Source organism: Chrysemys picta, chromosome 9, assembly GCF_011386835.1.
Source record: "Chrysemys picta bellii isolate R12L10 chromosome 9, ASM1138683v2, whole genome shotgun sequence".
In the NCBI taxonomy this organism is placed as follows: Eukaryota; Metazoa; Chordata; order Testudines; family Emydidae; genus Chrysemys; species Chrysemys picta.
Window position 1 is genome coordinate 48,695,095 of NC_088799.1, and position 26,325 is coordinate 48,721,419.

General features: G+C 44.6%; 1 protein-coding gene across 5 annotated transcripts in view; it reads left to right on the forward strand.

The window, feature by feature from the left end:
- Nucleotides 1–26,325, forward strand: part of PCCB (propionyl-CoA carboxylase subunit beta) — a 73,203-nt gene that overhangs the window by 20,111 nt on the left and 26,767 nt on the right. For all 5 annotated transcript variants that reach the window (XR_010590382.1, XR_010590383.1, XM_005310261.4 and 2 more), the window contains 5 exons: nt 2,895–2,951; nt 4,878–4,991; nt 16,312–16,422; nt 21,422–21,530; nt 23,414–23,534. Coding sequence is in view for 3 of the 5 variants with exons in the window: in XM_005310261.4 (XP_005310318.4) it covers nt 2,895–2,951; nt 4,878–4,991; nt 16,312–16,422; nt 21,422–21,530; nt 23,414–23,534 (512 nt within the window). In the remaining 2 variants the exon portion in view is untranslated. The remainder of the gene's footprint in view (nt 1–2,894; nt 2,952–4,877; nt 4,992–16,311; nt 16,423–21,421; nt 21,531–23,413; nt 23,535–26,325) is intronic.

A 26,325-nucleotide genomic window follows, 5' to 3' on the forward strand; every position in this document is an offset into this window, starting at 1 on the left:
TGGCAGCCATAATGGTGAAGCTCGCTCCAGTAGCTAGTTTTTCTCCCCAAAGCCTCTTTCTTTAAAACCCCCCCAAAGGGCAAAATATCCCGTTCTCCTCATTATTTTGTCCACCTATTTGTTGCCAGCACAGAGTGCCCGAGGCAAAGCAACAGCGGGGTTTGTTGCCCGGTGTACTTCGCGCCAATAAACACATCAGGGGGAGAAGCAAACAAAGTTTATTTGGGATCCCAAAGCGGTGCTAGGAGACAGGCACGTCTCAGACCAAGCACACTAACAGAAACAGTTTTTCTTCTTTTATACATTTTGCAGTTAAGCCTCACCCCCCCTTTCCCCTCTAGCCCTCCCTTTCTCCCCCTCCATTCCTCCCTCTACCCCTCCCGTCCCTGGTAATAGTTACTAAGCAAATAACGATTACATTTAAGCAGTTAAGTCATTCTTGGCATCTATAAGCCTAGCTTGTTAGTAACTTCTTTAAACCGTTATCTTGTCCTTTTTCCCTTCAGCCAGAAACATGCAGGCCTCATTATTACCGCTTGAGCAGGGGGTTGCACACAGATAACTGGTTGCTTACATATTCCAATTGCACCTGGCTTTTGAGGTTGATTAGAGTTTAAACATGGAAGGATAGAGTTTGGTTCACTTAGGCCTAGTGCAGGAAGGCTTCATTGACACTTAGTGGCCTTCCACCCTCCCAAGTTACCTAGGGTGATGCCTAGTGACGTCAACATATTCAACCTAGTTTTCAACACCCATTTTGGCTCATTAATTTTTGGTTCCACACTTTTCTTGTTTACCAATCATGGTATCAATACAGTCCTTGAGTTATATCATGAGGCCTTTTTGTCTAGATTAATGCAGTCTTTCTGTCTCGCTTTTGCACCTTTTCCCATCAACGTTTGTTGTGATAAGTGATTGTGACATCTCGTGAATTTACACTCACTTTTCACAGCTAATCTCACAATTAGGGTAAATTTGTAGGCCCAATTATCACAAGAAGTCTTAATTTAGTTATAAAAGCATTGACTAAACCTTAATTGATGTCTATATTTGACAGTGAAGATAAACTATCACTGTAACAGGCCAGGCCTTCCTTGGGTATCCCCTTGTGACAGGAAGTTGCCCTGCAGGCTCCCAGCCTCAGTCCCTCCCCCAGGGTCCCTCCTGGTACTTCTCCAACACACTCTCGGGCTCAGAACACCTTTTTAATGGGGTAGTTGATTATTATACATGTCTCAAAGACATTAGTAGTGAATTCCCATCTTGTAACTCAGACAGCTCTGTCTCAGCATCCTTTTTCACTCTCAATCTTCCTTTAAACTGAGCGATCCTGGGTTTATCCCCATTATGCTCTAATGGCATCCAAAGGTTCAAATGAAGCAATAACACAACCAATGGCTGCCTGCCCTGGGCTAAATAAGACTCATGTCCATCCTGGGTTGTTTCCCAGCTCCCTGCCACACTTCTGGCTCCAGAGTCTCCATCTTGTGCTGTCTGTGCCTCCCTGCTTCTGTTCGGTCTCTCCTTTTTCCTAGCTCCCAAGCCTCCTTATGTAGCTCCTGTTCCCAGGTGCTGTCCCTCCACCTAACCAGGACCAGCCAGGGTGCACCTGTTCAGTCAAAAGAGGACTGAGACCCTCTCCATTAATGGGGCTCAGTCACCCTGTGATAATTACCTTAGCCAGAAGAGTCATTACTGTGCGAGCTTAGGCAAGTCACTTCTCTCTGTGCCTCTGTTTTCCCTTTCCCACTTCGTTTGACTTGTCTTATTTAGGTTGTAAGCTCTTTGGGGCCGGGGCCATATCTTGCTATGTGTGTTTACATCTTGCTGTTTCCTAGTGCAATAGGGTCCTGATCACAGCTGGGGTCTCGAGGTGCTACTGTAATACAGACAATGATAGTAAAAGAGGAAAAGATACTCTTGTTGAATGGGAGAGAAAATAAAAGCAAGGGAGACACAGTACATTCATAAATTATTTTTAATGTAAAGTTTAATGGTATAATACACACAAAATAGATGTCTGATGTGCAAAAAGTTGTATTTTTGAGGAAAACCAAGAGCCTGATTAATAATCAAGGTGATGAGGAATGGAGATGGGAAAGCAAAATAAAATAGAATGGGAGGGGAAACACGGGTGGAAATACAGTGGGATGGGGAGGGGGGTGAAGAGTTTGCTTTTGCATCGTGTCTTGGGGCCTGAAACTCTAGTTACGTCCCTCTGAAACTGACGTGCAGGTAGTCATTTTTACTGAACTTTCTAGGCTTGGGGAAACCCTTTCTTCATGAGCAACACAAGTGTGATCCTTGATGCTGTTACAGGGAATGAAGTCAAAGATGAGATCCTTGCTCAACTCATCTCTCACACCTAGCAGCAGTATAGGATTGTGCCTGTGATAATCTGGCTCAGACTGTCTCCATAGCTCAGGTGGGGAGTGGGAAACTGACTAGCTTATGTCAAGTAACACTGCTGCTTCTGCTGGCTGTTGGGAAGACACTGTACACGGGAACGGCAGAACTGGAGCAGTCGCCTATAGACTTGTCCTGACAGAATTAAAGTTTACTGTTCAGTAGCAACAGTTCACATCAGGGTGAGGCAAGTTTTCAGGTTGATTTGAGAATTGTTTTCTAGAATGAGGATACCCCTAGAAAGCAGAGGTCAGTCTAGGCTGCATAAATCTCAGAATGCAAGGTCAGATTCTGATCTCACATTAGTTCTATGCCAGAGTAACTCTACTGGAGTTACTACTGATTTATACCAATGTAACTGAGAAAGAGGATCAGGTCTCAAGTGTATGACCCCAACACTATCTAGAAAAGACTAACGCAAGGATATAATTTTATTTGGCAATTGAACTGTTTCTAGGCGCAATTTTAAAATTTTGTTTTTCTTCCAGGATTTTACTGTATTTGGAGGGAGTTTGTCCGGTGCTCACGCCCAAAAGATCTGCAAGGTAAACACTTTAGAGGAAAAAAGAGCAAGTTGCCAGTGCCTCTCTGGCAATATGTTGTGCTACTGCCTTGAGTAACCAGATCTGAGAATGGCTTGGACCAGGGTGGATAAAAATCAAAGTTTTAAAAAAAATAAAATGAAAAAAAGACCGATTTTTTTTTTTTATTTAAATCGGATTTTTGATTTTTTTTTCCTCAAAAAGAATTTTATCTAAAGATAGTTTTAATTAAGATACATTATAGTTCAAAGATATCTCATCATGGAATAGGGAATATAAATTCTGATTCTATAGTATGAGACAATATATTCAGGTAATGTTTTGTAAATGAGTTCTAATAGTTCATGGATTAGGTACCCAATCTTATGGGGTTCCACAGGCTTCTGTATAGATTATTTAGGTTAATCTTTCTATCTACCCAATGGGACTCAATGCTCAGTCTAGAAGATACCATCAGAGATGCTTAGTTCTCAAACTGTGGATTTGTGTTTTCAGAGGTAACATGGTTGTTAACAGCAAAAATGTTTTAAAATAAATAAATAATATATAGAGGTGAGAAATAACAGACCTCAACTCTATTGTCCCTCTGCAAATTTGTGTACACAGAGTCAATCCCTTACCTCTCTCTAAAAGTGCAAAGTTTCAAAAAGTTTCAATGAATAGAAGATTGTTGGGGGCAGAATAGATCTGGACAAGGAGAAGAAGTCTGGAGATAAATGTGAGAAGCGAGGGACATGTGCTTGTTTTGTTAAAATATTATATGTTTGTTGTTGAAGAAAAAAATCCAGAATACATAACGTTGTTTTAGTTAAATAAAACAATTTAAGTGTCTGTCTGGTGATGTTCTCCTCCTAATACAGCATGGCAAGAAAATCCTCCAAATATTAATGATTGAATTGAATTGGAGATAGCTCACCTTCGAATGACTTCATAAATATCTGCTTCAATTACCTTTGGTAAATGAAATAACCAAACAATCATTCATTTTCTGATATAGCTGTAAAACTAATCTGAAAAGTTTTCAAAATAAATCACTGTATAGTGTGTATCTTCTAAAAATGAAACCTAGATCTATCTCTGAGTTGTAAAGAATATGTATTAAGGTTATAACAACCAACAAGAATGCACTTTTATGTAGAAAACCATGATTAAATTAGTCTTCCTGACTAATGATTTAAATCATGGTTTAAATCAATTTGATTGAAATCAAATCCACCTGGCTTGGACTCTGCTGTATGTTGTTAGCAAGTTGAAAGTTGCTGTCAGTGCTTTGGGAATCAACTGGCCCAGAAGAATACATCACTGCTCCTATTCAGCCCTTGTCATCTTCTATTTTTGTACATTATTTCTTTTCCTGGTCAGTTCTTAATATAGTTAAAATTTATTATTCACTTCTCCCTTGTGCGTGTTTACAACATGGGGTCTAATTACATGATCGTGCCATATTTATTGCATAGGCTGGGCAGTGAGCACTGCAAGGCAGTGTGTACGTAGAAGATAAAGCAGGGGGCTCTTGCATTCAGCCCGGGTTGGATGATGCACTGTGAGGCAGGGGACTCTCACGAACACTGAGGATAAAAATATTGAACCACTGACTCACTGAATGTGAACCATTTAATTTGCATACAGAACGAGACCAAAGGTTGTAACTGATCATGTAATTGAATACTATGATAATCCATACACCAAAGGGCAGAGTTAAGGTTACACAAGTGACTTTAATTGTGGCCATTCCCTGACTTTTGGGCAGTTCCCTTTGTAACTTCATAATTTTTGTGTGGAATATGTAGTAATTTTATTTTGTTGGAGATTTTGGTGGGGCAAATGCACAATAGTAAGTTTAATTTACCTGTGGCGATTTTCAGCTTGAGCTGGGCTGGTAGTGATTGTTCATCTTGTCTAATCAGCAGTTTGTGTGTTTATCTCCAGATCATGGATCAGGCTGTCATGGTTGGGGCTCCTGTAATTGGGTTGAATGACTCTGGAGGAGCCCGTATCCAGGAAGGAGTAGAGTCTTTGGCTGGCTATGCTGATATCTTCTTGGTAAGTGGCCTATTAGATGAGATCTACTGATGAAAAACACTATATAAGATTTGTTATTATTATACAATGGATTTTTAAATTAGAAGAGAGGAAGGGACAATTTACTAAATATAATAAAATACCTTCTGAGTCACATTAAGGTCTAGATTCCCATGTATATGCTGGAATGTAGGTCCGAAAAGCAGAACTTTCTTTAAATGAGATCTACTCCTGGATCTCTGCTTCCTTGTATCATACAGGTGGAGCTAGCCTAGCTGTTAAGGCTTTGTTCCCTAGCTTGGCAGTGCATGACACTCCCTAATCATCATTGTGCACATCCTCACCTCTGACCTGGAATCTAGTCAGTTTCTTCTTGTTCATAGTTATTGAATACAAATGTGGCAAGGAGCATCTTATAGCAGACACTCTTTCAAGTGCCTCTGTAAACGGTAAAAGCAAAGAGATGCAGGACGAGACATTCTACAATATATTAGAACCAAGAGGAAGACCGAGGTCAGGGTAGGCACCTTACTCAATGAGGGGGGGAAACAATAACTGAAAATGTGAAAATGGCAGAAGTGCTAAATGACTTTTTTGTTTCAGTTTTTACCAAAAAGATTAGGAGTGATTTGACGTCTAACAAAGTGAATGCCAGTGAAAATGAGGTAGGATCAGAGGCTAAAATAGGGAAAGAACAAGTTAAAAATTACATAGACAAGTTAGATGTCTTCAAGTCACCAGGACCTGATGAAATACATCCTAGAATACTCAAGGAGCTGACTGAGATGATATTTAAGCCATTAGCAATTATCTTTGAAAAGTCATAGAAGACAGGAGAGATTCCAGAGGACTGGAAAAGGCCAAATATAGTACCAATCTATAAAGAGGGGAATAAGGACAACCCGGGAAATTAGAGACCAGTCAGCTTAACTTCAGTACTCAGAAAGATAATGGAGCAAATAATCAAGCAATCAATTTGCAGACACCTAGAAGATGAGGTGATAATTAACAGTCGGCATGGCTTTGTCAAGAACAAGTCATATCAAACCAACCTAATAGCTTTCTTTGACAGGGTAACAAGCCTTTGTGGATTGGGTGAAGCAGTAGATGTTGTATATCTTGACTTTAGTAAGGCTTCTGATGCTGTCTCAGATGACCCTCTCATAAATAAACTAGGAAAATACTACCTAGATGGAGCTACTATAAGGTGGGTGCATAACTGGTTGGAGGACAGTTACCAGAGAGTATCATCAGTTGTTCACAGTCAAGCTGGAAGGGCATATTAAGTGGGGTCCCACAGGTATCAGTCCTGGGTCCGATTTTGTTCATCTAAATCTTCATCAGTGATTTAGATAATGGCACGGAGAGTACACTTATAAAGTTTGCAGACTATACCAAGCTAGGAGGGGTTGCAAGTGCTTTGGCGGATAGGATTAAAATTCAAAATGAACTGGACAAACTGAGAAATGGTCTGAAGTAAATAGGATGAAATTCAGTAAGGACAAATGCAAAGTGCTCCATTTAGGAAGGAACAATCAGTTGCACACATACAAAACGGGAAATGACTTCATAGGAAGAAGTACTGCAGAAAAGGATCTGGGTGTCATAGTGGATCACAAGCTAAATATGAGTCAACAGTATAACACTGTCGCAAAATAAAAAAAGCAAACATCATTCTGGGATGTATCAGCAGGAGTGTTGCAAGAAAGACACAAGAAGTAATTCTTCTTTTCTACTCAGTGCTACTTACGCCTCAACTGGAGTATTGTGTCCAGTTCTGAGTGTCACATTTCAGGAAAGATGTGGACAAATTGGATTAAGTCCGGAGGAGAACAAAAACGATTAAAGGTCTAGAAAACATGACCTATGAGGGAAGATTAAAAAAATTGAGTTTATTTAGTCTGGAAAAGAGAAGACTGAGAGGGGACATAACAGTTTTAAAGTACATAAAAGGTTGTTACACAGAGGAGGGGAAATAATTGTTCTTCTTAATCTCTGAGGATAGGACAAGAAGCAATGGGCTTAAATTGCAGCAAAGGGAGGTTTAGGTTGAACATTAGGAAAAACTTCCTAACTGTCAGCGTAGTTAAGCACTGGAATAAATTGCCTACGGAGATTGCGGAATCTCCATCATTGGAGGTTTTTAAGGGCAGGCTAGACAAACGCCTGTCACAAATGTTCTAGATAATACTTAGTACTGCCATGAGTGCAAGGGACTAGACTAGATGACCTCTCGAGGTCCTTTCCAGTTCTACAATTCTATAAGAGGAGTTTGAAGTAAATATGATGCAAGTACTGCCCACATCTGAAAATACCTGACAAGTTCAAATGAGAAACACAAAATGCAGCTTGAGAAAGTACCTCTTTATATTCAGTGGTATCACTCAATAACAGACCTAAAAGTTGCAATTCTTCAACAAAAAAGTTTCAAAAACAGACTCCAACATGAAACTGCAAAACTGGAATTAATTTGCAAACTGGATACCATCAGATTAGGCCTGAATAAAGACTGGGAGTGGTTGAGTCATTACAAAACCTAAACCTAATTTCCCCAATACTAATTTCCCCCTACTGTTACTCGCACCTTCTTGCAGGGGGCTGGACTCGATGACCTTTCAGGGTCCCTTCCAGTTCTATAAGATAGGTATATCTCCATATTTTTTTGTCAACTGTCCCGGGCCTGTTCCATGGGGTGCCCCGTTCTGCATGGCATCCCATCCCCCGCCTGTTCTGTGGGGTGCCCCGTTCTGCATGGCGTCCCGTCCCCCGGCCGTTCCGGGGGGTGCTCGGGGGGAGGGATAGCTCAGTGGTTTGAGCATTGGCCTGCTAAACCCAGGGTTGTGAGTTCAGTCCTTGAGGGGGCCACCTAGGGATCTGGGGCAAAATTGGTACTTGGTCCTGCTAGTGAAGGCAGGGGGCTGGACTTGATGACCTTTCAAGGTCCCTTCCAGTTCTAGGAGATAGGATATCTTCATTAATAAAAAAAAAAAAAGAAATGGGCCACTCTCGTTACCACTTCAAAAGTTATTATTCCTCCCTTGGTATCCTGCTGTTAGTTAATTATCTCGTTAGACTGACCTTACACTTGGTAAGGAAACTCCCATCCTTTCATGTATTTATATCTGCTCCTGTATTTTTCCACTCCATGCATCTGATGAAGTGGGTTCTAGCCCACAAAAGCTTATGCTCAAATAAATTTGTTAGTCTCTAAGGTGCCTCAAGGACTCCTCATTGTTTTTAGTGGTATCTGAGTTGAACATGAAACCATTGAATGTACCACCACTATAGAAATGAAATTGCTATGTACCATCGAACCAGATACCATTGAACATAAAATTACTATCAAGATGAAATTACTGCATACAATGGGATTCTGTAGAAAGAACAGCTTGTCCTAACACAATTCAGCATGAGATTGCAAATACTAATCGTAATCCACAGTGCCCATCTGAGTATTGAAAAGTATAAGAGCAGCTCATGATATGTCCTATTGTTGATGGCAGCATTCATGCCTATCCAGAATAAGTTATCAGTGTTAAATCCATAATCAGTACAGGAATTTGAATGTAACTAAAACCACTGACACACTGAGATTCCTGATTGCCCTGGATCCAGAATTAGTGCACATCTCTATTTCTAAGAACATAAGAATTGCCATTGGTGGGAAAGGCACTGCCAACTCCCCACTGCTGTAGCCCTTCTCCTCCAGGGGGAATGACTCTGGTATCTCCCCTCCGCTGGAGCATTTCCCCACCACAGGGAAAGACTTGCCGCAAGGGAAATGTCCTGGGTAGGGAGAGGCAGCGGGAAAAGGCTCTGGCAGTGGGAAACTGCTGAAGCCTTTCCCTTCTTCTTCGAGTGCTTGCTCATATCCATTCCATTAGGTGTGTGCGCGCCGCGTGCACGATCGTCGGAAGATTTTCTACCCTAGCAACACCGGCGGGTCGGCTGTGGAGCCCCCTAGAGTGGCGCCTTCATGGCGCTGAATATATACCCCAGCCGACCCGGCGCCCCCTCAGTTCCTTCTTACCGCCCCTGACGGTCGTTGGAACTGTGGAGCGCTGCTTAGCTGTTCTCCACTCTCCCTAGCTTAGTTAGTCATTCGCAGTTATAGTTATAGTTGTAGTTCTAGTGTTTATAGTTAAATAGTTAAATAGTTTAAAGTTGTTTTAGTTGTTATTGTAGTTCAGGGGATTAAGGGGGTCGTCTCCCCCTTTCTCCCCCGGCCGCGGGGCCGGGCTCATGCCCAACGCTCCCGGCTTCAAGCAGTGCGCCTCCTGCGCTAAGCCTATGCCCAAGAGCGACCCGCACGACTCCTGTCTGAAGTGCCTGGGAGAGTCCCATCAAACAGATAAGTGCAAGATCTGTAAGGCCTTCAGACCAAGGACCAAGAAGGAGCGGGACTTTCGGCTCCGGCAACTCCTGATGGAGGCGGCACTTAGTCCGGACGCTCCATCTACAAGCCAGGCCCCGGCACCTAGCGCCTCGGTGCGCAGTGCCCCGGCGGCACCGGCCATGCCGACCACGCGAGTGGCGTCGGACAAGCCTCCCCGGCACCGGACCTCGTCGGCACCGCAAGTACAGCAAGTGCCTCGGCGCCGGTCATTATCCCCGAGGCATAAAAAAGCCCATAAGACGGGGACCTCCGTGCCGAAGACGCCGGCTCCCCCAGTGCCGGGGGTAGAGCCGCGTACACCGGTGGAGCACCGGAAACAGGTGCCTCCAGCACCGTCGACTCCGGCGCCGAGGCCGTTGAGTCCGGTGCAGATAGCGTCTCCACCGAGGCCGGCGGTGATACAGTGCCTCCCGTCGACTCCAGAGACCTTCGCGGCGGCGAGAGACTTAATAGCTCTCACGGAGCCGGCACCGCCCCAACCACCGGCACCGACGGCACCGTTGACTCGCCCGGTCCAGTCGAGGGGGAAACCTGCCTTGATGCGCCCTCCATCGCAAGGGCTGGAACCTCGGCACCGATCCAGGTCCCGAAGCAGGTCCCCACGCCGCTCGCAGTCCCGGCGCCGAATATCGCCTCGGCACCAGTCGTACTCGCGGCCAAGATCTTCTTCGCGGCACCGCTCTACGTCTCGGCACCGCTATGATCGTCGGCACCGATCAACGTCGAGACGTAGTTCTCGGCACCGCTACGGTCGACGCTCGACGTCGAGAGGCCGCTCCCGGCACCGGGCATACTCCAGGTCCTCGTCGAGGTCCAGATCCGACTCCCGGCACCGATGAGGTCATCGGCACCGGTCGCGGTCCCGGCACCGATCGCCGGCACCGCGTAGAGATAGATCATCTCCGGACCGGCACCGTGCGGCACCGCAGCCCACGGGAATCGTCTCGACGCTCTCGGCACCGCCGTGGCCATCGAGATCGGTGTCCCGCTCCTCGGAGGACCTCTCGAGATCGGCATACCCCCCTCAGGGGCAAGCCGAGGAACAGGACTTGGGACATTGGCAGGACACGACAGAGGACCATTCTCATGGCCCATCTCACTGGTCGTTTTGGACCCCGTGGGCGTACCATCAGGCGCAAGGGGCTCCAATTGCTTCGACCTCTCGCTCCGGTCACTCCGTCAGAAGGGCCCCGGAGTCCACCATTTCTCGGCCTCCGCCAGGGGGCATGGAGGCTTCTGTGTCCGCACCACCTGATGCCCTGGACCCAGGCGCAGGTGATGCTCCGGCCCAGGAACAGGGAGACCAGGACCAGCCCTTGGATCCTGTTCCACCGGAGGCATCTTCCTCTTCTTCTCCGGATGAGGCAGTGGCGGGCACATGGTGCACAGGCCCACCTCCAATAGATCTTCGGGCTCACCAGGATCTTCTGCGCAGGATGGCCCGTAATATGGACCTGCAGGCGGAGGAGATAGTGGAGGTGCACGACCCGATCGTGAATATCCTCGGAGCGGATGCCCCATCGAGGGTGGCGTTACCCCTGATCCGCACGATACAGGCCAATGCTTCTACGATATGGCAGACTCCTGCCTCTATCCCACCCACAGCGAGAGGGGTGGAAAGGAAATACTTTGTCCCGTCTAAAGACTACGGGTACTTGTATACCCACCCCCAGCCGTGTTCACTGGTGGTGGCATCAGTGAACGCAAGGGAGCGCCACGGTCAGCAGGCCGCAGCGCCCAAATCAAAGGAGGCTAAGCGCCTCGATTTATTCGGCCGTAAAGTTTACTCAGCCGGAGGGCTGCAACTTAGAGCGGCTAACCAGCAGGCGCTCTTGAGCCGCTATAGCTTTAACTCCTGGAACTCTATGGGGAAGTTCAAGGAGTTGGTTCCCCAAGAGTCCAGAGAGGAGTTTGGAGCCCTGGTAGAGGAGGGTAAGAAGGTGGCTCGGACCTCCTTACAGGCCTCCTTAGACATAGCGGACTCTGCTGCGAGAACCCTGGCCTCAGGTATCGCTATGCGCAGGATCTCCTGGCTCCAGGTCTCGGGTCTGCCTCAGGAACTGCAGCAAACCCTGCAGGATCTACCCTTCGAAGGTCAAGGGTTGTTTTCAGAAAAGACGGACTCTCGCCTGCAGAGCCTCAAGGACGATCATGCGTTCCTTGGGGATGCATGTTGTGGGCCCTCAGCGCAGGCCATTTAGACCGCAGCCTCAGCGCTTCTACCCCCCCCCCCGCCTCGTCAGAGACAGGACTCGGCCCGGAGGCGAGGGCGAGGTGGTGTAGAAGAAGGTGGACCGGCCCTCAACCTGGTCAGAACCAGGGGCCACCTAGACCACCTTCAGGCCCCAGGCAGAACTTTTGAAGGTGTGGTCGAGGACGGCGCCCCAGTCATCCCCCAGGATCCAGCCCCCTCCTTTCGGGATCGCCTTTCCCATTTCCACCGTGCCTGGTCCCTTATAACCTCGGACCGTTGGGTCCTTCGCACGGTGGACAGGGGATATGCTATCCAGTTTTCTTCAATTCCCCCCTCCTCCCCCCCTTCCCCGTCCCTCTTCAGGGACCCTTCTCACGAGCAACTTCTTATACAGGAAGTTTCCACGCTCCTTGCTATGGGGGCCATAGAGGAGGTTCCAGTGGAGTTAAGGGGCAGGGGATTCTATTCCCGTTACTTCCTCATTCCCAAGTCCAAAGGAGGTCTGCGACCTATCTTGGACTTGCGCGGACTCAACAAATTCGTAGTAAAGTTGAAGTTCCGCATGGTCTCTCTGGGGGCCATTATCCCTTCCCTCGATCCTGGAGACTGGTTCGCCGCCCTCGACATGAAAGACGCATACTTTCACATTGCAATTTACCCGCCTCACAGACGCTTCCTGCGATTCGTGGTAAGCAGGGTGCACTACCAATTTGCAGTCCTTCCCTTCGGCCTATCCTCGGCCCCACGGGTGTTCACGAAATGTATGGCTGTCGTGGCAGCGTACCTTCGTCGGCAAGGGATACAGGTGTTCCCGTACCTAGACGACTGGCTGGTACGCGGTCGCACCAAAGAACAAGTTCGAGATCACGTCCACATAATAGTGCACACATTCAACAAGTTGGGTATCCTACTCAACAAGGACAAATCCACTCTAGAACCTACCCAGAGAATAGAATTCATCGGCGCGGTTCTAGACTCCAGACGCGCACAAGCCATCCTGCCAGACAATCGCTTTTGCACCATCACGAGCCTCATTCAAGGACTCAAGGCCTTCCCAACTACCACGGTGAGGTCGTGCCTTACCCTGCTGGGTCACATGGCTTCCTGCACGTACGTAACCAGGCATGCCAGACTTCGGCTTCGCCCACTCCAGACCTGGGTGTCATCAATATACCGCCCACATCGGGACAGCCTGAACATGGTGGTCACAGTCCCGAACTCGGTCCTGACCTCCCTCACATGGTGGCTAGATCACAATGTGGTTTGCGAGGGGATGCCGTTTCACGCCCCACAACCCTCTCTGCACCTGGTCACAGACGCTTCATCTCTGGGTTGGGGCGCCCATCTCAACGAGCACCATACCCAGGGCCTGTGGACTGCACCTCAGCTAGCCCTGCACATCAATGTTCGGGAACTGATGGCGGTGCGCCTGGCGTGCCAGGCATTTCTCAATCTCCTACGTGGCCGCTGTGTGTTAGTTCTCATCGACAACACCACGGCCATGTTTTACATCAACAAGCAAGGAGGAGCACGTTCGTCAATTCTATGCCAAGAGGCCATTCGCTTGTGGGACTTCTGCATCGCCCACTCAATCCATCTCACGGCATCGTTCCTCCCTGGAGTCCAGAACACTCTGGCGGACCGACTCAGCAGGTCCTTTCAAACACACGAGTGGTCTATCCGTCCGGACATCATACATTCCGTTTTCCAGAAGTGGGGGTTTCCCCAGATAGACCTGTTTGCATCTCGAGACAACAGGAAGTGCCACGTGTTCTGCTCCCTGCAAGGTCAAGCTCCGGGCTCCCTCTCGGATGCGTTTCTCCTTCCCTGGAAAGACCACCTGTTTTATGCCTTCCCTCCGTTTCCTCTGGTCCACAAGGTACTGCTCAAATTGCGCAGAGACCAGGCACAGGTGATTCTGATCGCCCCAGCGTGGCCGAGACAACATTGGTACACCACGCTGTTGGAGCTCTCGGTTCAGACACCGATCCCGCTTCCATTATGCCCGGATCTCATCTCTCAGGACCACGGTCGCCTGCGTCACCCCGACCTGCAATCACTCCACCTCACGGCGTGGCTGCTCCATGGTTCACCCAGGCAGAGCAGCAGTGCTCGCACTCTGTCCAACAGATTCTGCTGAGCAGTAGGAAGCCCTCAACACGGACCACATACTTGGCCAAGTGGAAGCGGTTCTCCTGTTGGTGCGAAAAACAAGCCACGTCCCCGTTACAGGCACCTATTCCTCTCATATTGGAATATCTCCTCTCCCTAAAACAGCAAGGGTTGGCGATATCTTCAATTAGAGTTCACCTGGCCGCTATATCGGCCTTTCACCCAGGGGAACTCGCGTCTTCGGTATTCTCTAACCCGATGGTCGTTAGATTCCTCAAGGGCTTAGACCGGATGTACCCACAACAACGTCAGCCCGTTCCGACGTGGGACCTCAACCTGGTTCTCTCCAAGCTCACAGGTCCTCCATTCGAGCCACTGGCCACCTGTTCACTTTTGTACCTATCCTGGAAGACAGCCTTCCTCGTAGCCATCACCTCAGCAAGGCGCGTTTCTGAACTCAGGGCGCTTACATCCGAGCCCCCTTACACAGTTTTCCATAAGGATAAAGTGCAGCTTCGTCCACATCCTGCCTTTCTCCCTAAGGTGGTTTCTCCTTTTCATATCAACCAGGATATATTTCTCCCGGTCTTTCATCCTAAACCACATGCCACTCGCCAGGATCAACGTTTGCATTCTCTGGACGTACGCAGGGCCCTGGCCTTCTATATTGACCGCACAAGGCACTTTAGAAAGACGACGCAACTCTTCGTTGCAGTGGCCGACCGAATGAAAGGCTCACCGGTCTCCTCACAACGCCTATCCTCCTGGATTACGTCTTGCATCCGGACTTGCTATGACCTGGCAGGTGTCTCAGCACCGCACCTCACCGCTCACTCCACGAGGGCCCAAGCTTCCTCGACGGCTTTCCTGGCGCAAGTTCCGATCCAGGACATTTGTAGAGCTGCGGTTTGGTCATCAGTCCACACGTTTACAGCGCACTATGCACTAGTGCAGCAGTCCAGGGACGATGCTGCCTTCAGATCAGCGGTTTTGCACACAGCAATGTCTCACTCCGACCCCACCACCTAAGTTGGGCTTGGGAGTCACCTAATGGAATGGATATGAGCAAGCACTCGAAGAAGAAAAGACGGTTACTCACCGTTGTAACTGTTGTTCTTCGAGATGTGTTGCTCATATCCATTCCAAACCCGCCCCCCGTCCCCACTGTCGGAGTAGCCGGCAAGAAGGAACTGAGGGGGCGCCGGGTCGGCTGGGGTATATATTCAGCGCCATGAAGGCGCCACTCTAGGGGGCTCCACAGCCGACCCGCCGGTGTTGCTAGGGTAGAAAATCTTCCGACGATCGTGCACGCGGCGCGCACACACCTAATGGAATGGATATGAGCAACACATCTCGAAGAACAACAGTTACAACGGTGAGTAACCGTCTTTTCTGCCTCCCCCCGCCAGAGCTCTTCACTGAGGCTAGGTCTATACTACCCGCCTGAATCGGTGGGTAGAAATCGACCTCTCGGGGATCGATTTATCGCGTCCCGTTGGGATGCGACAATCGATCCCCGAATCGGCGCTCTAACTCCACCAGCGGAGGTGGTAGTAAGCGCCACCGACAAAAAGCCGCAGAAGTCGATTTTGCCGCCGTCCTCACAACGGGGTAAGTCGGCTGCGATACGTCGAATTCAGCTACGCTATTCACGTAGCTGAATTTGCGTATCTTAAATCGACTCCCCCCTGTAGTGTAGATGTACCCTGACACACGGTAGTGTGGATGCAGCCATCTTTTCACTGCAGCATATAGCCACAAATACCCTACACTCTGCTGATAGTGGTGTGTAGTGTAGATGTAGCCTTAGAGTGGCAGGATTCAGTGTGTCCTCTTTTTGTTTTATTTTTCCTCCTTTTTCTGTTACCTGCAGCTACAGCCTGGGCCACCCACATACATACATTGCTTTCCACTGTCTACTGCCACTATACCCCACCCAGTATAACCCACTCATCCAGCCCTTCAATAGACTTACTATAGGATAGGAGCCATGCTTTGAAAGGCCTCATACGGTGTCTCAGAGCTGGGCCTCCTCCTGCAGACCTCGTATGCCCATTCGATTTTAGGCTTTTAGTGCTCATGCAAATAATGAGAAATGTGGAAACCCAAAGGGTTTCTGCTGAAAGTGTTTCAGCAGAGCCCAGCTAGTGCCCCATACCACTATGAAAATATTGCTGATGCTTTTTGAGGAGGTGACAAGTTTTGGCTTATGTGGTGGAGGGATTGATGCCAGTACAGTGGTGGTGGAGGGAGCGGTTGTCAGTGTGGGAAGGTTGCTAGTGACTAAAACAGCTGGTCCTATAATGAGGAGTTGAGCTTTGTCCAGAATACAGGTGTGTGGATCCTGCATTCCAAGGAGACAGAATTAAAAGAAAGGATGGCACAGAAAACTCTTTAGCCATTCCTCACATCCAGAAAGGCTGTCTGCTTCTCCCTTGTCATTTCTTTATTGTAAAATTTAGTGTATTTGAGAAAATATATGTTCCTCTCCTGCCTGTCATTGGGTATTCTTGTGGAATCTTTCTAAATGTTATGACTTTATTTTTCCTTCCCTTAGACATGTGACTATTAGAAGCTTTTTCAGGGATTTATGAATCAGGAGATTTTTATTATAATTGGTTGCTTCTTTTCTCTTGCAGAGAAATGTTCTGTGCTCAGGAGTAGTCCCACAGATCTCCCTCATCATGGGTCCCTGTGCTGGTGGAGCAGTCTACTCGCCTGCTTTAACAGATTTCACATTCATGGTGAAGGTAAGTGTGACCCTAAGAACTCCTCAATGCCAACTGGCAAAGGGTTCACTGTTCTGTAACAGCAACTCCTAACAAGCCTGACAAATTCACTACACCTAGTACACTGCTTTCATAGTATTTGTCCATAAAGACTGTCATGTGAGGTTTTTAATAAAAGTCACAATTACACAGGTCATTAATAGCATTGTGAAATATATGTACAAATACTGTGTAAGAAGGGATGTGTGTGTTTGGAAAAAATATATAAAATATGTTCCTCAATGTCTGAATCAAGGCAGAGTTGACAAAAGGTTTCTGCCAGACAAAGGATATATTCACCTGTCTGCCCTGGTTCACATGTAAATTAAGCATTGTAAGCCAACACAATGGAAGCCCCGTTTGCATACAAAGTCATCATGAAGATGTGAAGTCACTATGCAGTCAGCACACCAGTGAATAAACCACAAAGGTCATCTTGACTTGGGACAAACAATGATGTTGGGAGGGAAAGGCAAAAAGACAACCATTTATCCTGCACCTGAGAAAGTAATCAGTTTGATTACAATCATGAAAATGGGATCCCAACCAGCCTTAGTTGGAAACACTGCAAGCAAGTTTTGGGTGAGATTCATAGCTTCTAAGGCCAAAGGGACCATTGTGATCACCTAGTTGGGACCTCGTGTATAGAACAGGCCATAGAAATTCCCCAAAATAATTCCTACAGCAGATCTTTTAGATAAACATCCAATTTTCATTTAAAAATTGTTAGTGATGGAGAATCCACTATGACCCTTGGTAAATTGTTCCCATGATTAATTACTGTCAACTTTAAAAATATACTTCTTGTTTCCGATCTGAATTTCTCTAGCTTCAACTTCCAGTCACTGGATTGTGTTAGACCTTTCTCTGCTAGACTGAAGAGCCCATCATGAAATATTTATTCTTCTTGTAGATATAGACTGTAATCAAGTCACCCCTTCACCTTCTCTTTGTTAAGCTAAATAGATTGAGCTCCTTGAGTCCATCATTAGAAGGCAGGTTTTCTAATCCTTTAATCATTCTCATGGGTCTTCTCTGAAGCTTTTCCAATTTATCAATATCCTTCTTGAATTGTGGACACCTGAATTGGACACAGTATTCCAGCGTGAACCAGTCCAAATACAGAGATAAAATAATCTCTCTAGTCCTATTCAAGTTTTCTCTGTTTATGTATCCCAGGGCCTTATTAGATGTTTGGTCACAGCATCACACTGGGAACTCATGTTCAGCTGATTATCCACCAGGACCTCCAAATCTGTTTGAGTCACTTCTTCCCAGGATAGCATCCCCCATCCTGTAAGTGTGGCCTGTAGTCTTTGTTCCTAAATATATACAGTAGAGCCTCAGAGTAACAAACTGAACCAGTCAACCACACACCTCATTTGGAACCGGAAGTGCACAATCAGGCAGCAATAGAAACCAAAAAAAAAAAAAAAAATACAGTACTGTGTTAAATGTAAACTACTAAAAAGAAATAAAAGGATTAAATTAAAAAAATATATATTTGACAAGGAAATGAAACTATTCCTGCACTTACTTGATTTAAAATAAGATGGTTAAAAGCAGCATTTTTCTTCTGAATAGTAAAGTTTCAATGCTGTATTAAGTCAATGTTCAGTTGTAAACTTTTGAAAGAATCACCATAACGTTTTTTTCAGAGTACGAACAACCTCCATTCCCGAGGTGCTCGTAACTGAGGTTCTACTGTACATTTACATTTAGCCGTAATAAAATGCATATTGTTTGCTTGCGCCCAGTTTACCAAGCGATCCAGATCAAACTCTGTCAGTGACCTGTCCTCTTCATTATTTACCACTCCCCCAATTTCTGTCTCGTCTGTAAACTTTATCAGTGAATGATATTTTCTTCCAGTTCATTGATTTTAAATGCTAAATAGTGTAGTGCCAAGGACCAATCCTTGTGGGACCCCATTGAAAATATACCCAGCTTGATGACAGTTCCCCATTTACAATTAAATTTTGAGACCTGTCAGTTAATCAGTTTATAATCATTTTTAATATGTACCATGTTCATTTTTTAATCAAAATGCCATGCAGTACCTAGTCAAATGCCTTGCACAAAGCTAAGTATATTACGTCAATGCTTTTATCTTTATCAACCAAACATGTAACTTCATAAAAAAAAGATGTCAAGTTAGTTTGACAGGATCGGTTTTCCATAAGCCCCGTTGATTTGCATTAATTACATTACCCTTCTTTGGTTCATCATTCATCAAGATGAGACTGCTTTTGGACAGATGGTTAGCATGTTAAAATTTAGTCTCTAAAAAGCATGTATTGATTTTGTTTTATATGTCATCCTTCTGCTTCCAGTATCCTTACGATCTCATAAATCGTAGCCTTTTGTGACAAACTTAGATTTATAGTGAAAACAAATACATCTCAGAGCTGTGATGTTATATGGGAGCTGATTGTCCGCGAATCAAACAACCTGGCATGTATACTGTCCCCTATGAATAGCAAACCTGGTATTTCTGTGAGTAGCCACTAATGGGCTGGATATCACAGGGGAATGTTTCAAAGGAGCTCAGGGACTGGGATGCACCGACTGTTAACCTGCAAAGAAAAGTGAGGGCTAGCATTGCCCTGAGGACATTGCTTGGGTGGCTAGCAGGGTGTTGTCAGGCAGCTGACACCCAGTTAAGCACCATCAAGTCTCACGTTGGAGGCAGAGGGGTAACAAAGTTAATCACGGTCTTAGGCACCCCAAAAGAACACCGCAGTGGGAATGCAGCATCTGTTGATAACATGGAGCAATCTCATCTAGATTTAGAATCATGGATGTGCTTTCATCTTTGGAACCCGTAGGAACTAGAATCCCCTACAGAAACTTCATTCATGTAAGAGCTGCTAGCAATGGCCTTATGCCATATTTTAAATAAAGAACACTTGAATATTTTCCCCAAAAAGCAGTTTTATGCTTATTTTTTGCATTGGAAATATACTATCTTCCTTTGGTCTGTTGGATGTAGATTGAGAGCTTTCGCAGCCCTTAAATAAAGGGGTTGGGATGCTGAATCTTAAACAAAGAAAGCTTTTTCTCTCAAATAGTTGTTTTTTCCGCTAAAATAGCTATATAATTCAGAGTTTTAAACAGTCTAAATAACAATAATTTCCCCTCTCAATCAGTTGTACCTATTCTTCTAAGGGAAACAAGTCTTGAGTATTTTTACATTAAAAAAACCAAGAAGAAGCAACTTTAAAAAACTTCCAAGTTTCCATCATATACAGTAACGCCTCACTTAACATCGTCGCAGTTAACGTTGTTTCGTTGTTACATTGCTGATCTATTCGAGAACATGCTCGATTAAAGTTGTGCAATATTCCTTATAACGTCATTTAGCTGCCTGCTTGAACTTAACCCCCCATTTACATTAATTCTTATGGGGAAATTGGATTCGCTTAACATCATTTCGCTTAAAGTAGCATTTTTCAGGAACATAACTACAACATTAAATGAGGCGTTACTGTATTACAAAAAGGCAAAAAAAGGCACAAACCTCATATGACTCGATGACACTGAAATCAGACCTGCCTTTGAGGGTAATCACGGCCTCCCAGTTAGATTTTGAAGATCTGATCCATCTCCTTGTTTCAGGGGCTGCTTGATGTGGAATCTTCTCAGGCTGGTGACAACTCACTGACTGAAACAAGGCCAGGGAAGCGGCAACTATTTGGGTGGGGTCTGCTGGGGTTGGGTTGCAGGAGGTGGGGAAGGAGAGAGATGATCTTCCAAGCTTTCCTCAGTGTTTCCAGAAGCAGAATTTTGACCCTGTAAAGGGCTGCACACAGACACTTGTTATGGGAGTTGGTTACATCTAAGATCACTAGTAACTGAAAGATATTAAAGAAAAAATGTACCGTATATACTTGATCATAAGCCGGTTAGTTTATAAGCCAACCCCCTCAAGATGGATAAGTAAAAATGGAAAATTTTTTATAACCCGTTCATAAGCCGACCTTATAATTCAGGGGTCAGCAAACTTTGGCTCCCGGGCCATCAGGATAAGCCACTGGTGGGCCGAAATGGTTTGTTTACTTTGAGCGTCCGCAGGCACAGAGGTAAACCTAAGTAAACGAAGTGTCCTGGCAGGCCAGCTGCTTACCCTGACGAGCCGGGACAGCAACTGGTGGGGAACTTTTTTGGGGGGGAGAAGCTGAGAGTAACCCCTATGACCACCCCCTACATGACCCTAGCCCAGGACCCCCACACTCTCCCCATCCCATCCCTTCCCACCTTATCTGGGGAGGGCCAGGGCCATGTCCCTTCCGTTGGTGTGCTTTGTGCATTTGACTATACAAGAGACATATTGAAGCTGGCTATACACATACACAGAATTAGGCAGTTTTCCTAGTTGAAACTTTTGTGTGGCTTGCACAGAAAAAGCAGGTATTTTACTGTTCCAAAATCTAGTCTATTACTGACCAGGTTTTATTTTGCTTAGTTTGGGATATAAAATAATTGCACTGTTGATGCAATTGTGTGTAAACCAGAATGAACTTTTGTCCCAAATTATTTTTCTGCATAAGTTGAGAAAGAAATTGTGTAGACAGGTCAATAAATCAAAAATAAAAGATGTGGGGAAATGCCAAAACTGTAGAGACACTGAAGTGCCTTTGGATTAGGATTGGGTTTTGTTTTTCACTTAACGCCAGGGATTCAGTCTCAGGCTTCATTCTCTGTCTTTAATGAAGAATGCAGAGGACCCTATCCAAATTAACAACACACAATCTGTGGTAAATTATTACATTTTCTGGGGATTTTCAACTAAATATGTTGCTTAATTAATTTTGACTCTTAAAAAAAAAAGGGTCCTTGAAGAAATTTCTTCTGTGTTTCACCTTTTTTCATATCCCTTTAGGGAAAGTGTGAGAGAGGAAGAAAATCACCTATATATTTTTTTTTATCAGTGAAGTGCTGTTGCAGCTTGGAACTCACACTTCGCAGTCTACTTTTTCAGGACACATCCTATCTGTTCATCACTGGCCCTGATGTAGTCAAGTCAGTTACCAATGAAGATGTTACCCAGGAACAGCTTGGGGGAGCAAAGACACACACTGCAGTGTCAGGTGAGAGCTGATTATTTTACTTAGTTACTGTATGATCCAGTTTTCCATACTGAATGAATCAGCAGTAGATGTTAGAACTACTTTTTCTCACTAGGGGCCTCCATGTGAAATTCTTCACTAAAGGTTATGGAGTTTGGGGCATTGGATTTTGGGCACTGAATAGCAGTAGTTATTTTTGCACTTTGTAGTATATCCATGGAATAACAACTACTAGACGTGCATTGAAGGTTTTAAGCAAGAATAATATGATCCTTTCACATATGAGGGGGAGTTCATATATATTTTCAAGTCTTTTTAAGTCATTTTAACTCAAGACTGTAGAGTGTTTTACTGCATTATGGTAGCAAACCTGTGGCTGAATTTGTCATCCCTTTCCAGCATTCCTTTTTCATTCTCTTCTAATGCTTCTCTTCCTCTTTTGGAACAAAGTTACCTATGTGACTTCTTGTCTTGGAGATGACTTTAAAAATCGGACTAATGTGAGTTGTATGGCTGTGAAAGTTTACTTTTTTGTTGAAAGAAAGAAAGAAAATGTTGCCATAGTTATAGTTGAAGCTAGTTCTTCATTTTAAGCTTAATTTTGTCCTCCTTTCTAGCTTTGAGAAAACTGAATTAAACCCACGTGAAAATGTCTGTGTGAGACAATGCTAGAGTAGGTATTTTAGGGGAAGCTAAGGGGATGTTGGACAACGTGATTTTTGGAGGTGTGGTTATTAATATTTTTTAAAAATTATCCATTCTTAGAAATTGTCAAGTCTCAGAACCCTTTTTCTGGCTCATCATATCTCAGAAAAGACTTGGCATAGCTCCAAAACTGTCTTATTCTGTTGGCCTCTGTGAGGACTGGTGTCTTTAGCTAATTTAGTGAAGTTAGTTTGGTCAATCATTTACTTATTAAAAGTTAAGTCTATGTGAACACACTGCATCCCTGAATGGGCCCAGACAGGCCTCATGGTCTTGTAGACTTCATAAGGCCCAGATCAGAGTAGGCTGTGCATTTGCAGAAGAAGAGGAATGTTAAGCATAGGAAGGAGGGAATGTGGTATGCATGGAATATGAGGAAAGGGTTATGTAGGGGTGCCTATGGGTATCACTGCAGACCTTTCAGAATCTATCTACTTAACCATTTCTACTGCATCCATCACTGTAGTATCTAGGCATTAAATACACCAATGAAGAGTAAGGAGCAATATCAATTGCTCTCTGGGAACGGACCACTTTCTCCACACCTCATTAGTCTTTCCCATGAATAGGAATATGCAGAGGACACTTGAAGACGAAATAAAGGTTACATACCTATAACTGGAGTTCAAGATGAACTCTACATATTCATACTTCCCCACTTCCTCAGAGTCCTTCTTACCAAAGGACCTGGAATTAAAGAAGGGAAGGAACTGCAGGGGATGGAGCACTCATGCCCCTTTTATGCCCTTGCTATGCAATGTTCTGTATTCACTATGAGGAGGTCCGAGGAAAGTGCACAAGTGCGACAGTGGGCACTGCTAGCAAGAGTTCTACCATTCAAGCTGTACTGGTCAAAGCCTGGCATGAGTGTTTATGCAGAGTCCATCTCAAAGAACTCTGGTTACAGGTGAGTAATCTTCATTTGGGTCTACTACAACATCCTAGTATCCAACCACAATGAGCTGCAAAAAATATTAAAGCTATTTTTTAAAATATAAAAATAAGGTGAGCTATCCAGAGCTGTCAAGGAAGATTGACATACTTAGCTGCTTCTCAGACACTTCAACCTTACTGGAGTTGAAAACTGGATGGCTCTGCTGGCTTCAAAAATCTTGATACGGTTGATGGCTTTATTGATGTGTTTAAAAAATCCAAATGGAGCCCTTGTAAAGTAGTATTATTTTGGCTTTTTTCTCCAGGAGTCGCACACAGAGCCTTTGAGAATGATGTAGATGCTTTGCTCAATCTCAGGGAGTTCTTTAATTACCTACCTCTCAGTAACCGTGATCCAACCCCTGTTCGCAAATGCCATGATCCTAGGTAAGTGAGGGGCTTGTACATGATATCTCACGTTGTTGTCAGTTTAGTGTCATGTGTTTTTCTGACAGTGTGAATACAAGGAAATGAGCATCTTGCAGCTAGATTTCTGATTTTTGCCTTCTTCACTGATTAATTCCCTCTTCCAACATGTATGTGTGCACATGTTTTTTTAGCTCTTTGTTTAGGAAGTGTTTAGCAGTTTTATAAATCATTGTCCCATAGCTACCAGAAATACAGTATTAACAATTACAAAAATGAACTTACCAGTCACTGTTTAGAGATTCATCCTGTGTGGCAGGAATAAGTTATAGGACAAACCTCCTTACCCAGAAACAATATCTCCAGGATGATGTATTTTCTTAAGCAGGAAGACATTTCTGCCTTTTCCGATATTAACAAACCAAGAGAGTCTATGATACTGATTTAATATTCTGAGAAATTTGTCAAATGTTATGTTTGTAGTCTTTTGCCATGTATGAACTCAAAGAGTAAATTTTCCATATCAGTAGCATTTGTGTGGGTTTTTTTTTAAACAATTACTCTAATATCAGGCAATTTATTTTTTTCTGTGAGAGGGTACCAATAATCTTGCAGCTACTAAGAGATGAGAGATTAATTCTCTATTTCCTTGACTGGGATCCATTTCCACTAGCAAGCCTCAGAAGGATTACTACAGGATACCCAAATCAATTTGTTAGTCTCTAAGGTGCCACAAGGACTCCTCGTTGTTTTCACAGGATCTCTGTGTAATAAATGTTCAATAGTTTGTAATATGAGGTTATGAACTGCATCTCAGTGCTCTAATAATTTGACATGTCCAACATATATGCATAAAATAACCTTTTTTCACCACAAATTTCTCCAATGTTTCTCACTATCCATATTTTTTAATACTTGCTATTCAGTGGGTACTTACACCAACATCTTAAATGAATTTTCTCATATAGTGTTATGAATCAAGAGCGCTGGTCTTCCACCCCCCCCCCCCCCAAATCTATGCCCGTTTCTCTGAGGTAATATGTCTGCCTAAATCCTTGTCCTCTTATATCGTATATACGGATATTTTCTTGCCAGAAAAATTGTCAGTAAATACTGATGTGAATTATGAGTTATAGTTGTTTCCTGTTAGTCCAGAAGCTATTGAAATTAGCTTCCTCTATAAATGAGTTTATTTACAGTGCTGAGCAATGAGGATAGAATAAAATCCTGTATTTAAGTCAGTAACAAAGCTCCAATTGACTAGCTTTGATCAGGGCCATAATACCTAAGTTGAAAGTACTCGTCCCAAGGGAAAGCAGGCCAATAAAAATTGGTGGTGTTTTCTAAAGGAGTTAGAAGACTCTTTTCAGTAAACAATCGGTCAGCCATGAATATTCCATTTCTCTTCCACTCTGAATAACTCTAGTTCATTGTTTTGTGTTAAAGTCTGGACTATAGGCAAAACCCAAAGGGAGGCTGTCACTGCTTCTTGGTGTGGTCTTTTGAGGAGTCTCAGCTGATCTTCACTGAACTTCCTTAGTTTATCCTCAATCAGGTCCATTACTGCACCCTCAACCCAGTTAAGTCTTTCAGCACTTCAGTTGTAGGGCTAGCAGTCTCCCTTACTCTCCTGGTTGTTTTCTTGGTGCAGGGCTGTTTTCTTTGTTATCCTTGGCCTTTCTGCCTCCCTTTCCTTCTCTGTACTCTCCCCTTTATAGCAGGTCTTGTTTACTCTGTTGGTTGCAGTTTTGGGTGTCTGCCTCCATGATTGGCAGTTCTGGCAGCTGCGTGGGGGATGTGATCAAGCTGCTTGTTTGTAAACAGGAAGAACTGTCCTCCCCCTCTGTCTACGCTCCGTATGAGGTTTATAGACCCCATTACAGAGGCCCGTGCCAAGGGGTGCCTACAGATTTCTGGAGGTGTAATTTTATTAATCCTTGATAACCTAGAAATATTACTGAAATTTTCTTGTTCAATAAAAACTAGTATTTGCCTGGATTAGAGTGCTTCAACCAACCAGCAGCTGCCTACAGTTGGCTGGTTTGATAGAACCATATTATGTTTGGAGCAGCTAGTGCATTCTGCGTAGTGGGTCTGTGTAAAGTAGCTGCACCCATTCTCAGCCTTCTCTTACTTGTAGAATTCTAACAGCATCCTCTGGATAACTGCTGGAGTTTTATGATTTGAAGAAGGCTTTGAAACAAGACTAGTATCCTGGGCTAAACGTCCATTTTATTGAGGGCTATTGTCTCTCACCAAGAGACTGTTGTATTCCTCCAGCACTCCAGAGCTCTGTGTATTTCCTGTGATGGTTTGATGTTTCCATTGTAGAGCTCCTCTAGGTTACTTGAGATTGGATTCCCAAGTATCTTGCAGAATTTTTTAGCCATTTATACCCAAACATTTTCTGGACAGTTGATATCTCTGAGTTTGTCAAATGTATATCTTCTTTTATTTTTAGCATGATTTAATTAAAATCAGTTGTTTTCTTCAAATTAAGGATTTCTTTAGATAATGATTTTAGGGAAACATTTGAGTAAAATATTATAACCGCCACATGACAAACTATTTTACTGTGTATTCCTGCCAGTTTTATTCCATTAATAAATGTCTTCTCCCTTGTGCAAAAGACTTTGTGGCCAGTGGAGAAAGCAAAGGAGAGAAGTCCCCCATCCCAGCTCCCCCATATAACTCAGACAGGAAAGACATCAGCCCATGGATTTGCATCACTGCTTTAGGGCTGATATAAAGAGCAGTAATTTTATTTCTTTTAATTTAGACAGGTTGACTAGAACTTTGTATGGTTACAGGC